The following is a 15,767-nucleotide window of genomic DNA, read 5'->3' on the forward strand; positions in this document are numbered from 1 at the left end:
GCATAAATGTAAGAGATTACATAAACTCCATTTTATTGACAAGATGAGATGCAAAGCCATCTCCTGAAAAGAAAAGAGAAGTTGGGTTGGGCTTGTTGTAGCAGGAAAGTTACAGATTTTTCAGTGATGAGATGGAGTGACGGTGGTAACTTATGTGGTAAATATTTTATTAATAATATTTTAATATTGACAGCAGATATTTATTTAGTATTCTGTGTTTGGTATTATAATAAAGTCTTTAGTGGCATGATGTGACCTGACCCTCACCAATGGTCATTGGTCTATTACCTACACCATTTCACTGGAGACTCAACACACCACAAAATGAAGAGCACAGATGTGGAAGATCAGTTGCCTAGTTTAAATCACCTAAATAGTCCAAGGTCCAGTTTTCTTCATTGTAGATATTGGATTATAGAGGTTTTTATATTTTAAGCATTTAAAACATATTCATACGCATGCCACATGATAAGTGCTCAATAAATGTAAACTTTTATCACCAGGATTGATAAATGACAGCACTTTGGCAAAGGGAGTTTAGGTGAGCAGTTTAGGTGAGCAGTGCAGGTGAGCAGTGCAGGTGAGCCTCAAAATGGATCTTAGCCTTTGAGGGTTCTTGACTTTGCTAGGGAAAGAATTCCAGGGCAAGACGAAGGTAGAGGTAAGTAGCTTTATTGAAGCAGTAGTGTTCCAGCTCTGGTGATGTTCCAGCTTTGTGACTGCTCCCTCAGAGCAGGGCTACTCCATAGGCAGAGATAAGCAGCTCACAGCCATTTATCAGTCATGGCTTACACCTACTTTTAATTGCATGTAGATTAAGGGGCAGTTTATGCAGAAATTTCTAGGGAAGGAGTAATAACATTGGGGTTGTCAGTTCATTGCCTTGGAAGTGGATGATAACTCCTGGGTGTTGCCATGGCAATGGTAACCTTACATGGCACAATGGTTGGTGTGTCTTATGGAAAGCTGCTTCTGCTTGGTCAGTGTTTTCCCTGGGTGACATTGTTTGCTTTGTTAAACAGCTACAGAAATCAATGTGGGCTAAACCCTTTTGGTTGTTGCTCAGACGTTGCAAACAAGTTCTCAGAGAAGCCATAAGCTGTACCATTTAGCCTATGTCTGTAGACGGATATTCTATCTAGGTTTTTGTAAGTTCACTCTGATGTTCACATAGTGATCAAATCGCCTAATAATGTATTTTTATCGCCGTAGGACACATGACTGTTAAATCCCTATTCTTGTCCAAAGAATCAGTGAAAACTTCTGTGTAAAATGAATTTGCCTCCCTAAGGTAATGAGGTATCAGTAGGAGGAAGCTCTCACACTTACAAGTGCATTGTATGAACTCCTGTCTGTCCATGATGTGCAAATTGTGTTCCTGCATGAGATCATTAAGTCTGAATCATGCACCCACATATTTCCAGAATTCCATCCGATAAATTCCCAAAACAGTAGAAAACCACAATATATGTTTCAGGTAATGGGCCATAAGAGATTATTTAAGAAAGCGTGCAATAATGTTTTGCATTTTACATTTTTATTTAATAGCAATAAAATGAGGTGACACTAAAGTAGAAAAAAAGCCTGAACAGTGTGATTCCTTTGCTTCAACAGTGAAGGGCTCCCTCGTCCATGCAGTTCCCAAAGTCAGGTTTCTTTATCCTGATCATCTGTGGCCAGTGTAAAAGAAAGGCCTGACAGGGAAACTTAAGGAGCCAGCTGGGTAACGCCATATGAGGGAACTCTTGGTGACATTCAGAAAACTCACACTTCCACTTTCAAAATCCAGAAACACACCAACCCGGCCCAGAGGTTTCTCTATGTAGTGAGGAAGCATTGGAGAGGTGGTCAAGAGACGGAAATGATGATCCACCTTCACACATAAAAGAAGAAATATGTCCTCAGATGTAATCATGGTGCCATTCTTCCTTATCCGGGAGTCCTTACAGACTCCCAGAGCCCAGTCCCAAGAGTCGTCCACATCCAGCTCCCAGTAGTGTTTCCCAGAGGAGAAGCCCTGGGCTCCCCATGCAGCAAAATAGTCAGGTCTGTCAGAATTCAAAGATCCACCTTCCTGGTTAGGTCTAATCAGCGAACTTCTCACATCATCAAACAGCCTGATATTGTGATTGCTTACTTCATAATCGAAGGAAATTTCCACTGTAGAAAAAAGAGAATGTTCCAGTGAAAAGCAGTTTATACCTTCTTATGTTCAGGCAAGAAAGAGACTCTCCCTAGACACCACAGGTCAAGATTAAAAGGCAAATTTTGTCTGGAAAAATGTTGGAATCAAAGAGTGTTAGGATATCTGCACAAATAAATGTCTAAACTACAATGATCTCAGTTTCTATAAACTCAAAGACTATTAAGAGGAGGACGGTCACACCTATGTCTAGTTAGCTACTTTTTGTAACAGCTAAAAAGCTAAAGGATCTTGCACTGCAGCCAAGTCCATTATTGCAATAATTTTATAGCAAATTTATAGTAAATTTTACAGTCATACGTCCATTGCCTCTTCTCTGTCAGGGCAGAGCAGCAGGTTGGGGACAGGGGATGAGGTCAGAAGCCATTCTTAAACCTAAATAAAAAAGTTATCACTTTGCCAGAAATATTATGATCTGCCACTTATGCTGGCAAATTCATACCTAAAGAGAAAATCTGAATCCACCTAATGAAAAGTGTAGATTCCTTGCAAGGATTATCTGACTTTCAGGCCAGATTCAGGCACAGACTTCTTTTATCTGCCTGATTGATCATGATGTATCCTGGAGTTCTATCTAAGGCCTCATCACCCACCAAATCACTCTCCTATTGTTCACGGCTCCTCAGTGTTTGCACTGTTATGTAAGTTATTCGTGTATGTTTTAGTTGATTAAAATGCACATGATTAAAATTACAAATGCTATGAAACTTCACCTGAAATGTACTTAAAAATAAACACATTAAGCCAAATCACAATCATTAATGGCACTCAATTTGAAATTGAAATATCCTGAATTAACTCAGTTCTGCATACCTCATGTAATACTTGTATACATGAAATTGTATCAGAGAATGGTTCTAAGTCCCAAGGAGCCCTTCTGCATGTTTAATTTTTCTAAGTAATTTGTTATATGGCTGATTCCTATTACATTTCACCAGCTTTTATTTAATTTTGTCTGTTTGATGATAGTGAAACTTTAACTATAAAGACCTGTTCACAGACGATTCTCTTCTTCTAGATGAAAGATCATTACACTGGGAAAGCTGCCCATAGAAAACCATAATTGAAGATATACATGTTGGTCCCAGCAAGAGGGTGACACTCACCTCGGAAGCGGTTGAGCCTGTGCACCAGTCCAGTGATGGGCCCCGCAGTGAGCTCTGGGTTCACAGGCTGGGGCATGTGCAGCAGCACGGACTCGCTCCTGCAAGGAAGCAGGTGCAGTTGGTTAACCGTTCTGGTTTCTGTGTTTAAGCATTTCCAACAGAAAACGCTTCATTCAAACCCACTTCTGATATTATTGTAACCCCACCATGCTAGGATGGGTTTGAGGCTCTCTTAGGGAATCTTTCTAACGATTCACGCCGTTTCTATCCTACTGCCACTGAAAGATAATTGCCTCTCTCCCTATATGCCACCAAATAGTTTGTCTCTAATTACGATTCTGAATCCTAAAAATAGGCAACTATATTCTAGCAACTTCTGCATTGAACTCTTTGAAACATTACCCCCTGAGTCACTTGGGAAAGTAAGAAAAGATTAACGTCTGATAGAGGGCATGGGATAACATATTCAACATAACACACAAACACATGAGTACACACACATACACACACAGTCACACTGATTAACGTCTGATAGAGGGCATGGGATAACATATTCAACATAACACACAAACACATGAGTACACACACATACACACACAGTCACACTGACACATTATGCCCTTAATAAAGCATGTTTTCACTTTGTTGGAAACAACTTGATGTTTTTCGTAGCACGCCTTGTGCTTCAGCTTGCAATGATGGCCAAAAACATACCTTGCCAAGACGTCTCCCAAATCCTGTAAAGAGAGAGAAAGAAAGACTTCTTTAGAAAGTTGTTATTCTGGCTGGGTGTGGTGGCTCACACCTGTAATTCCAGCGCTTTTGGGGGTCAAGGTGGGTGGATCACCTGAGATCATGTGTTCCAGAGTAGCCTGGCCAACATGGCAAAACCCCGTCGCTACTAAAAATACAAATAAAATCAGCTGGGCATCACGGTGCACGCCTGTAGTCCCAGCTACTCAAGAGGCTGAGGCGGGAGAATTGCTTGCACCCAGGAGACAGAGGTTGCAGTGAGTCTAGATTGTGCCACTGCACTTCAGCCTGGGTGACAGAACAACACTCTTTCTCAAAACAAACAAACAGATGAACAAACAGCTTGTTATCCTGCCCATCTAGCCTTTAGGTTTTGAAAACTTTAGAAGTACCACATACTACCACTGCAGCTCTTTTTCAATGTGTTCACATCTCTCACATTTAGACCAGTAAAACCTATTCATAAAATTTATTTCTGATAACTTCAGGACCCTGAATTTGAATGAGAGAGAAAGGTGTGAGTAGTGACTGGCATTGCTGCAGCTGTCTACCCTGTGGTCTTTTTCAGGGCCAGTCTCCAAAGGCTAATGTGGCTCAAATGAAAGGCATTTCAGGAGAAATAAATAAACGTTAGTTTTCCTGTAATTTCTATGTATTATCCAATGGAGACAAAAATAGAATTTTCACATGAAATTTTTTTCTTCAACAGTTTAAATGAAATGAACTGGAGAAGAAAGCTTGTGGTAGAAAATATTCTATGGAAATCTATTTGAACAGTTCCATAAAGCTTTGTTTTCATGATTAGGTTAGGAGTTGTAGTTTATCTCTATAACCAGGTGAGAATGACTCTCACCATCAATGGAGGACACGAAGAAGTATGTCTTTGGTACCCAGTGGAAGGCAAAGATGTAACTATCAGCTAACACAAAGTGTTTCAAGGGATATCCTCAGTTCTTACCTGGAGCAGCTCCACATCTGGTTTATGACACATTTCCATTAGTTCCTGATACATTTCTTTCAAGTGTTTCTTCTTTTGATACTTGTCGATCCAACTTCTCCGGAGTTGCAGAAATATCTCTTTGTGTGCCTTGTACAGTCTCTCTAAGTGTTGTTTTTCTTCCTTATGGAGAACTGGATGCAGCTTCCTATACTCATCCCTGATCATCAGTGCCCGGAGATACACGTAGCTCTGCAGAGACATGAATTTTGTAGGTTACATACCCAGGTCTACTTCCACCTCACAGAACCCACAAATTCATCCTGCTCTTTCCTTCATCTGTTTTTTATTATTTGCAAACAACATGATGAGTTAAACAAGACCTTCCCTTCAAAATTTATCTGATTCATCAATTCTTGAAAATCTGCAAAAAAGCCCTTTAGATTTACATGTTTAAATATATATGTTCTTTCAAATCTGAAATACCATGGGAAAACACATAAATTTTTGATTGATTGTTAAATTGTCATCAATAATATATATAATCTTTGTTACTCAATTAGTTTGTGGCCTCAAATCTTTGTACTTCACAGCCTAAACAGCCACTCTTAGTAGAAATGTTGTTAGTATATTATAATCAGGATCAGAAGCCATCACACAAAAAAAGATCTTAGTAAACATTTTAACCCTCATCTCTGAAACTGACTACCTTTTTTCTGTCTCCTCTCTTTCTTCTGTCTAAATCCACAGGCTCTGTATTGCCCTGCCATTCTACCACCATGAATCCCCATTCCACTGTGTTTCTCCTCCCAATATTGCCATATTTATTCTCTCACTCCCCCAGTCATTATTGTCCCTTCTCCACAGCTTTTCATCTTGTTACGTTTTCTCCTACTTGAACTGGCATCATGGTCTGGGACCTTCGCTATCAGATTTCACCAGCAGAGGCATTATTTCTTAAATTACTGTTCCCACCCACTTTCTGACCTAGGAGCAACATCATATTCACCATTAAATGTCTATTTCTCAATTATATACTATTTAATCAATATTACATAATTCATCTCATTTAGAAACCTCTGCCTGAAATACCTATTAATTTTAAGTACATACTTGCCTTTCAGAATTTATATTTGTTTTTTATTTATATGAAAAACATTTCTATGACACCTGAACAACTGTTATATTGAACAGTCAGGTTGTTTTCCAGCCTATGGATAAACACATGACAAAATCTGGCATATGAGAATTTCAACTCAAGTTGCTAATAAAAGTGTTCTCAGCATGTCTGTCTCAAGCACGTTCTAGGATACATGATCTCATACTTACCCTCCAGAGGATGATTCTTTTTCTCTCCTCATTTAGATTTCTCTGATTTTCTTGAATCTTTTCCCATAAAATCCTCATTTGCTTTAAGATCTTCTCCTGCAAAAGAAATATGAGGGTGAACAACAGAAAATCAAATACCATAGATTCCACACTCTGAGTGGTACATGCAGGCAAGGGATACAATATATAAAGGCACTAGAGAGAGGAAAAAGGAAAAAACAAAATTTTTCACTGCTCGTCCTCAATTAATATTTTTCAGTTCTGAGGTTTCAGCATGTATAACAGTTTAGGGAACTGCTAAGTGAAGATTTCTTGTAACTCAGATAATGACCAGTGAAACATCCTGCTTCGGAATCCGCTATGCTAGCCCCAGCTTTTGTAGTGTGCTATGCCCTTATTTGTTTGTCGAATAATACTAAATACATTTCCAAAATGCGTTTCTTTGCACTTGTAGTTTTGCTAGCTTTTCACTGCCTTTAGTGTTACCCTGTAGAGTCAAAATAATAATGACATTTACTTAATCACCCTCTTTTTGGGTGCAAGCGCCTTGAAGGCAGGTCTAGTTGCATATTGTATTCAAAATTTCATCACTGGTACCTCCAGAAGCACCTGGCACTGAGTAAAGAGTGGAGTGATCCAGGTCTTTGCTATTGTTAACAGCGCTGCAATGAACATTCATGTGCATGAGTCCTTACAATAGAACGATTTATAATCCTTTGGATATAAAGTAACGGGATTGCTGGGTCAAATGGAATTTCTATTTCTAGGTCCTTGAGGAATGGCCACACTGTCTTCCACAATGGTTGAACTAATTAACACTCCCACCAACAGTGTAAAAGTGTTCCTATTTCTCCACACAGCAAACCACATTGCCATGTATGTACCTATGCAACAATCCTGCATGTTCTTCACATGTACCCCCAAACCTAAAATGCAATAATATATATATTTAAAAAAAAAAAAGAATGGAGTGATCACAATGATGATTCTCATCTCCCTTCTCATCTATTTGCCACCAGCTTTCAGGTGATGTCGGAGCTATCTCTTACCCGGCGTTCTTCAGCTGCCCCTTCAATGGGACAGTGTTTGTGAGCCCTGTGCTTCTGAGAGTTACAGCACAGCGAGCAGAGCAGACTCTTGTCCATGTCACAGAACATCTTCTTTGTTTCCCTATGGGTGCCACATATTTGTTTCTCAGAGCTCAGGAACCGCCAGAGACTGGCTTTTCTGGCAATGGTCACTAAATTCTTCAGAAGAATATCGGTTTTGAAGTCCTTTTGGCATGATGGTTCCCTGCATGCAGGGCAATTGGCAGGACTTCGGGCTCCTTCCCAGGAAAGGCAGAGACAGGGTCTACAGAAGCTGTGCCCACAGCCTATGGTGACAGGGTCTACCAGGTAGTTCAGGCAGATGACACAGGTGAGTTCCTTCTGGAAGGCCAGTGGAAAGTCTGAGTCCATTTTCCTAAGGGAAGAAAACCACAAGAATTTAGTCTTCTACCCTGGAGGGACAAAGATCCAAGCAAAGTTTGAATCAGGTTGTGACTGAATAACATCCTTTTTTTTCTAGAGAAAAATAGGCTTTAATTTGCAATGACAGAAATAGGAAAAATCAAAAACTCAGGCACTACGAGACAACACCTCTGTAGAAAAACGTGATTGTTCTCCAGTCAACACACGACCAGCTTTCCAAACTCTATTTTTTTGCATAAAATAACGTCAGATTTTTTGAGAAGTTAGTGTCCAAATTGCTTGGGTTTCAAGGGTTTCATCAACCTATAAATTCAAGGGGTGAGTCTTTAATGGTCTGAAAATCAATCCCATTCTGAATTGCCAGGGATTGGTTTGGAGAAGGGAAGCTAACTAAGCTCTTTTACTCTCATTGTTTTGTTTAACTGTCCATCATGACTTTTGCAGAGGTCCCCTGCTTGAAAATGTTAGAGCAGAACTCATACTTTGACCAAAATCAGAAAAAGCTAGCCTTTACTCTCCAAAGTAAAACAGACACATCAAGGTAAAGGTACTTCTCCCAGGTGAAAGAAAAAAAATCATTGTTTTTCTGGGCTGCAATGTTAATTCAATCAACAACAACTTTCTGGCATGTTTACTATTCCTGGACTGTTTGGGGATATATTGATAAAATGTAGAAGTGTAAACAGAGGATAGAAATACTTTCTAAGCTCTTTGGAAGCATTATCATTACTCTTTCACATAGTCAGAAAACTACTAAGTATCATGCAATAATAATAGACACTAGAGAGTCAGTGTTTTAAATGGATGTTTGAAATAAATAAATAAATAAACCTAGGCCAGGCAAGGTAGCTCAAGCCTGTAATCCCAGCATTTTGGGAGGCCAAGTTAGGCAGACTTTTTTAGCTCAGGAGTTCTAGACTGGGCAACATGACAAAATGTCTAGATCAGCCTGTCTCTAAACACACACACACACACACACACACACACATAATTAGCCCAATATGTTTGCATATGCCTATAGTCCCAGTTACTTTGGGGGATGAGGCTGAAGAATTGCTTGAAGTAGGAAGTAAAAGCAGTAATGAGCTTTATTTCCACCACTGCACTCCAGCCTGGGTGATCCTGTCTAAAACAGAAAAACCAAAGTGGAAAACCTAAATCCTGGTTTCTACACTGTATAGATACACAAGCCCTCTATTTCTGTTTCTGCATGATTGCCAGTGAGACTTTTCTCCATGAATACTCATTTCTGGCTTTCTTTGACAGAGTAACTGAGGTTTCTGAAGAGACTTTTACTATGTTTTAGAAAAAAATGTTTGCCCAAACCATTGAATGCACTCTATCTATGTATAATTGTGGCATAGGCACATTACCACTGGTAGAATAGAATGTAACACATTTATACACACACATTGCAATACCCCTAACCCATTTACAGAGTCTACAGAGATTAAAAAATTACTAGATATTTGGAAACTACTGCAAAATGCTTACAATCTATAAAACAACTAGGAAATACATTAAGTAAAAAATTAATCATTACATTAATTTGAGGATCATATAGCAAGAGAGGTGACAGAAATGTTTAATTTGTAAATAGGTTAAATAAAAGGAGCTTGTAAACCTGTGGATTATGTTTAAAATAATTTTTAGAAATGGCGCCGTTTGTAAAACTCAGAAAATGAGATCATTTCATCTCAGAAAATCTAAGTTTACACATAAATTCAAGTTCCCAAATTTTGTTTGTTTTGTTTTGTAACCTAATAGTAGCTCCTACTCTGGAAATTGTGTACTTACCTCAGAATCGATCTATATTCTCAGCAAAGCTTGCAGTCGAATAAGATGAGTTCAGCTCAGGGATCAGGGTCTCACGGTGCAGTGCCGGTAGCTTTTGGAAGTCTCCAAGGCCACTCTGTGAGTTCTGGAGAAGAGTGAGCTTGGCTCCCGAAGTGTCCTTTTATACGTCTGTGAAGACCACACCCCTTTCCTCTAATTGATTGGATTTCACGGGCGTAGGTGGGTGTCAACATAGATGATTAAGTTTCTTCCAGTCAGATTTTTTTTTTTTTGGTGGGAGTCTTGCTCTGTCGCCCAGGCTGGGGTGCAGTGAAGCGATCTCAGCTCACTGCAACCGCCGACACGCAGGTTCAAGCTGGGATTACAGGTGCCCCCTGCCATGCCTGGCTAACTTTTTGGCGTTTTTAGTAGAGAGGGGGTTTCACCATGTTGGCCAGATTCGTCTGGAACTTCTGACCTCAAGTGACCCACCCACCTTAGTCTACAAAACTGCTAGGATTACAGGTGTGAGCCACAGCCCCTAGCCGATTCACTTTTTTTTTTAATTTTTTTTTTTTTTTTTTTATTGCATTTAGGATTTGGGGTACATGTGAAGGACATGCAAGATTGTTGCATAGGTACACACGTAGCAGTGTGATATTCTGCCTTCCTCCCCATCGCCTATATCTGGCATTTCTCCCCATGCTCTCTCTCCCCAACTCCCCACCCCCTGCTGTCCCTCCCCTATTTCCCCCCAACAGACCCCTGTGTGTGAAGCTCCCCTCCCTGTGTCCATGTGTTCTCATTGTTCAACACCCGCCTATGAGTGAGAACATGCAGTGCTTGGTTTTCCGTTCTTGTGTCAGTTTGATTTGAGATGTTTCTGTAACTAGCATTTATTGATCCTCAGGGTTACCAGATAGACCTTTTTTATAGGCAGGAAAAGAAAAAATGACTCCCCCTAATAATATCACTTTTCCTTTTTTTTTTTGCACTGCAGAAAAATACTATAATTGATTTCTTGCAAGCCAATAGAAAATTTCAAAATATATGCACTAAATGATAAATATAATATATTCTCATACAACATAAAATAGTTTTTGCATATCTTTATTTTCAGTATCTTTCTGTTTCTTATTTTAAAAGAATATATGTTTATTTTAGAAAATATAAAGATCAAGAAAGCTACAGCAGATAATAAATATCTTTCTAGTTCTGTCAGAAAAATATTAAATTATAACAATATAAAAATATATAAAATTCTGTCCTGGGATTATCAAAGGATCGGCCTCGGGAGTAAGAGCATGTTTCAGAGAGTTGGATTGGTTGGGCTATGGCAGCATATTTTTAACTTAACAAGTCACCCCTGCTTATTTTGTTGTTATTCTTAAGAGACAGGTTCTCACACTGTCTCCCAAGCTGGAATTCAGTGGTGCCATCTTATCTCACTGCAGCTCAAACTCCCGGGCTCAGTCATCTTCCCACCTCAGCCTCCAAAATAGCTAGGACTACAGTCACATGCCACAATGCCCAGCTAATTATTATATTAATTATAACAGAATTTCAGCAATGAAATATTGTCTAGTAAAATGAAGGGAGAAGTCTAAATAATACACGATGAGCACATATAAGGAACTGCCATTGTTTCCAGGGTGAAGTTGGAGTATCCAATGAAGAGTCCCCTCACACGCTGGCCTCACTGAATGTTAACAAGTCGTATTGGTGTTGCACTTGAAAAACTGGCTTTAAATCCACACTTCAGAACTCCCTGGAAACTTACCTTCTGGGGCCACTTGTTTAGAAAGAAATGTCATGTCAGAGGGGCTCCACGGCAAATTTGAAAAAAGGCCAGTATCAGGAGAAGCTCTTGGCTGCTGAGTTCTCCTGGCACCATGAACTTCAGGAAGTGAGTGCTATAGCAGCAGCCTGCACTACAGAATCCGGGCACTAGTGTACCCCTGTATGCCCTCCGGGCCAGACGCTGGAGATATCATTTCCGAAGCAGATTGAAAGCACTTTTTTGGAATTTCTCTCCAATGCCTTCTACTCACAAAGATTGACATCTTAACACTTGGCAAAGAATAAAATTATTAAATGGGTCCAGATCTATTTATGTGAACAATCATGAGTGAGTTTGTAGGGGATAACCCAAAGTTGGATAAATGGTGCATAATAAAATATATTTACTCATTTTCTGCTGATGTACATTTGGAATTTTTTTTTTCGTATTTTGCTTTTGTGAACATGTCTCATAATGCAAATATTCAAGAGATTCTCTTTCCTGACAGTGTCTACCGATAGATGGAGTGTCTGGGCTATAAAATTTGTGGATCATCAATTGTATGGGCAATGCCACATATCGTTTCAGAGTGACTTTATGTACTTATATTTCTACCGACAGGGTAATTGTATTATATAAAATAACAGAAGTATGGGAGACTGTGGCAAATTAAAGAAATACAAATAACTCACTCTTATTACAATCCAAGGCATTTGAGGGAAGAACAATTTATACACGAGCACCAAATACTTCAAATAAGTTTTGGAAGACATCCAGAGGAGTCTAACTACTTTCTTGTAGTTTATCAAAATCTCATGATGAGGTTAAGTAGGTGGAATATAGGCACATTTGCATTTCAGAAAGCATTCTGGCCTAGATAGAATAGAAGGGCATCAACCCAGTAAGAGAACAGAACTAGTGTGTGTGTGTGTGTGTGTGTGTGTGTGTGTGTGTGTGAGACGAGGTCTCACTCTGTCACCTAGGCTAGAGTCAGTGGCACAATCCCAGCTCAGTGCAACCTCTGTCTCCTGGGCTCAGGCAATCGTCCAGCCTAAGACTCCCAAGTAGCTGAGATTACAGGTGTGCACCACTAATCTTTGTATTTTTTGTGGAGATAGAGTTTCACCATGTTGCCCTGGCTGGTCTTAAACTTCTCAGCTTGACCAGTCAAGGCACCTAAGCCTCCCAAAGTACTGGGATTACAGGCATGAGCCACCATGCCAGGTCCTGAAATCTTTTCTCATGACTTGACCCTCAGAAAAGACAAGATGACCCTCATCCTTTGGATTTCAGCTTAGGTGTTATTTCTTTTAGGAAGGCTTTCAGGATGATTGTCCTTTCCTTTGTATCACCTACTGGACAATGAGCTGCTTAAGGACTGAGTTTTGTTTATTTAAATTTTTTAAGAATTTACTTTAATTTTCAGGACTCATGTGCACAACGTGTAGGTTTGTTACTATTTTGGCTCCAATCCCTACCAATGTGGCGAGTCTATATTAGACACTCATTTTGTGAGTAATCAGAGTAGCTCACATATGAGACTCTCTGAGACATTCTGTGCTTTGAAATGAAGAGCTGCGCTGCACACTAGGATTTGCACAATGCCTTTGTTACGGGGTTTGGCTGAGCATGCTAATAGGTTTTTTGTGATGTCACTGAGAGAGACTTGGACGATATCGTAGAGGTGGGACAAGGCGAATATTATTATTCTAAAAAATGGACCAAAACCTGCACAGTACTTGAACTCTTTGTCAACTTTCAATCAATTCTGTCAGCATTCAAGAAGCATCCCCCCAAAATATCGTATGCAGTTCAGCGGCTTAGGAACATGCTTTCGCAACATATTTAATGTCACTGATAGGAAAACAGTTTTCAGAGACAGACTGCCTGGGTTCAAACCCTAGTTCTCCTCCTTAATTAGAGTATGACTATGGGCAAATTGTTAAAGTTTCCTGTTCTCACATTTATTAATCTGTAAATGAGTATGAAATACTATTTACCTCATGGGGTTGCTGTAAGAATTAAGTCAGCTAGAACTGTTCTAGTGTAAAGCGCTTAGAACCGTTTTTGGCATATAATTGGTAATCAATAAATGTCTGATATTTAATGACAGACTATTTTTTACTTAGGTAATGAAATACCACTTTTTCTCTGTTACCTATTCTTCATGATGCCACAGTTGGAGTATAATAGATGGTAACTTTTTCAACTTCTAAAATTTGCAACTATTGTTCATTCTTTTCGATGCATCTCATACGTTGCTTATTGTTTAGTTCTGTAATACAGGGCATCCTGCACAACATAGCACTGAACTTTTGCTGAAAAGTGAGAATGCTAGAAAGTGTTTCTTCTCTACACTTAGGCAGATAATATGCAACATTTTAAGAAGTGTTTGAAGCAGTTTTCAAAAAACATTTCTGGAAAAGTCTACATCTATGTATCGATGATTACCTTTTTTAACTTTTTTGGATCTATCTTTTGAAGCATAATGCCCATCAAATGACACTTCAGAAAACATACCAATTTGCAATGCCATGGATTAATGAAAAAGACAGCCACTTCATCTTTTTCTAGGATATGCTGGCTTTTATAAATTTTACAATTTTTTTTTTTTTTGAGGCGGAGTCTTGCTCTGTCGCCAGACTGGAGTGCAGTGACGCAATCTCGGCTCACTGCAAGCTCAGCCTCCTGGGTTCCAGCGATTCTTCCGCCTCAGCGGAACTGTTTTTTTGGTAGAGACGGGGTTTCACCGTGTTGGCCAGGATGGTCTTGATCCCCTGAGCTCGTGATCCGCCCGCCTCCGCCTCCCAAAGTGCTGGGATTACAGGCGTGAGCCACCGTGCCCGGCCAAATTTTACAATTGTTTTAATGTCTGTTAAAATGTAAATGCTGACTTGGATTTAGATTTTTGCTCTTTCAATTTCTAGCAAGGTTTGTTAATTTTAAGTTTACAGAAATGACCTAAATCTCCAAACATTAGATAATTTATTAATACAACTATGTGTAAACATGTAAATCATGGTAAACGACAAAATCTGTTAGTATGGCAACTAACTTTTGTTAGATATTGTGTTAAAAATATCTTTCATGCACTATTAAAGATGATTATGCATATAATTATTGTGTATATAACATCCAGGTACCTTGACTAACACCTGAAATTCCAGCACTTTGGGAGGCCGAGGCAGGTAGATCACCTGAGGTCAGCAGTTTGAGACCAGCCTGGCCAACATGGTGAAACCCCATCTCTACTAGATATAAAAAATTAGGCAGGTATGGTGGCAGACACCTCTAATCCCAGCTACTTGGGAGGCTGAGGCAGGCGAATTGCTGGAATCGGGTAGGCAGAGGTTGCAGTGAGCCGAGATCATGCCATTGCCCTCCAGCCTGGGTGACAGAAGAAAACTCCATCTCAAAAAACAGTTATAATAATGATTATTATTATTGTGCAAATAATTATTATATAATTTTAAAAGTATGGATACATACATTGTTATATACATTTATGTACACATATATGTAAAGTATCTGCTTTAAAATTATGTAAAAAGGTGTATGAATCAAAAAAATATTTTATTTTCATATAAAACAATCATTATGACATAGTCATAAAATAGGAAAAATAAGGAAAAAGGTTGATAAAACTAATTTCACCAACCATTATATATACAACTATGTAAAACACAATTGAGTTCCTTGATACACTTTTTTAAATAGGAGAGTTACACAGCACAGATGTGTCGGTAATCCCAGTTAATGTTTTATTGGACATATTCAGATAAATAACGACTTGACACTTAAGCAATTCTAATTTTAAAGCTCAGAGTAAGAAACAAAATTTTAAAAGTTAGCATACAGTCAGGCATGGTGGCTAATGCCTGTAATCCCAGCATTTGCGGAGGCTGAGGAGGGAGGTCGTGACCTCAGGAGTTCCAGAGCAGCCTGGCAAACATGGTGAAATCCCTTCTCTACTAAAAATTAGCTGGGCATAATAGCAGGCACCTGTAATCTCAGTTACTTGGGAGGCTGAGGTGAGAGAATCAGTTGAACCCAGGGGTCGGAGGTTTCAGTGAGCCAAGGTCAAGCATTGCACTCCAAACCGAGTGACAGAGTGAAACACCATCTCAAAAAAAAAAAAAAAAAAAGTTAGCAAGTGAAATATAAAAACATATTTAATGAAATAATTATTTGACTTAAAATATTTCTTTGAACAACCTGCGTTAAGTCAACTTCTTTCTGGCATCTCATCCCAAAGTTGTCTGTAGAGCTTTCAGCCCCCAAGTGTGGTTTTCTGTCCTTTATAAATTTAATCAGCCAATTTACCCCTTTCTGCGCCACCTAATCAATTTCAGGAAGTGGGTGTGGTCTTGGGAGGGCCCATGCACTATAAAAGGATGCTTGTCCAGAGACT

General features: G+C 39.2%; 1 protein-coding gene across 1 annotated transcript; it reads right to left on the reverse strand.

Moving 5' to 3' along the window:
- Positions 1-1,516: 1,516 nt before the first annotated feature.
- Positions 1,517-9,731, reverse strand: LOC105711908 (tripartite motif-containing protein 43). The gene is made up of 7 exons (XM_012444815.3): positions 9,598-9,731; positions 7,378-7,792; positions 6,329-6,424; positions 5,021-5,251; positions 4,024-4,046; positions 3,310-3,407; positions 1,517-2,160 (listed from the first exon to the last, which is right to left on the reverse strand). Exons 2-7 carry the CDS (start codon positions 7,786-7,788, stop codon positions 1,667-1,669), a joined length of 1,353 nt encoding a protein of 450 aa, XP_012300238.3. The 5' UTR covers positions 7,789-7,792; positions 9,598-9,731; the 3' UTR covers positions 1,517-1,666.
- Positions 9,732-15,767: the final 6,036 nt, after the last annotated feature.

The sequence above is a fragment of the Aotus nancymaae genome, unplaced genomic scaffold (genome assembly GCF_030222135.1).
Source record: "Aotus nancymaae isolate 86718 unplaced genomic scaffold, 86718_ANA_hifiasm-v0.15.2.pri h1tg000059l, whole genome shotgun sequence".
Lineage (NCBI taxonomy): Eukaryota > Metazoa > Chordata > Mammalia > Primates > Aotidae > Aotus > Aotus nancymaae.

What these genes read in the sequence shown, in the direction of transcription:
- LOC105711908 (XM_012444815.3), bottom strand. Translation starts at nt 7,788, where the DNA reads ATGGACTCAGACTTTCCACTGGCCTTCCAGAAGGAACTCACCTGTGTC. An exon ending in GGGCAGCTGAAGAACGCCGG is followed by an intron (nt 6,425 to 7,377) that starts GTAAGAGATAGC and finishes TTTCTTTTGCAG; the next exon opens with GAGAAGATCTTAAAGCAAAT. An exon ending in CAGGCTCAACCGCTTCCGAG is followed by an intron (nt 2,161 to 3,309) that starts GTGAGTGTCACC and finishes TTTTTTCTACAG; the next exon opens with TGGAAATTTCCTTCGATTAT.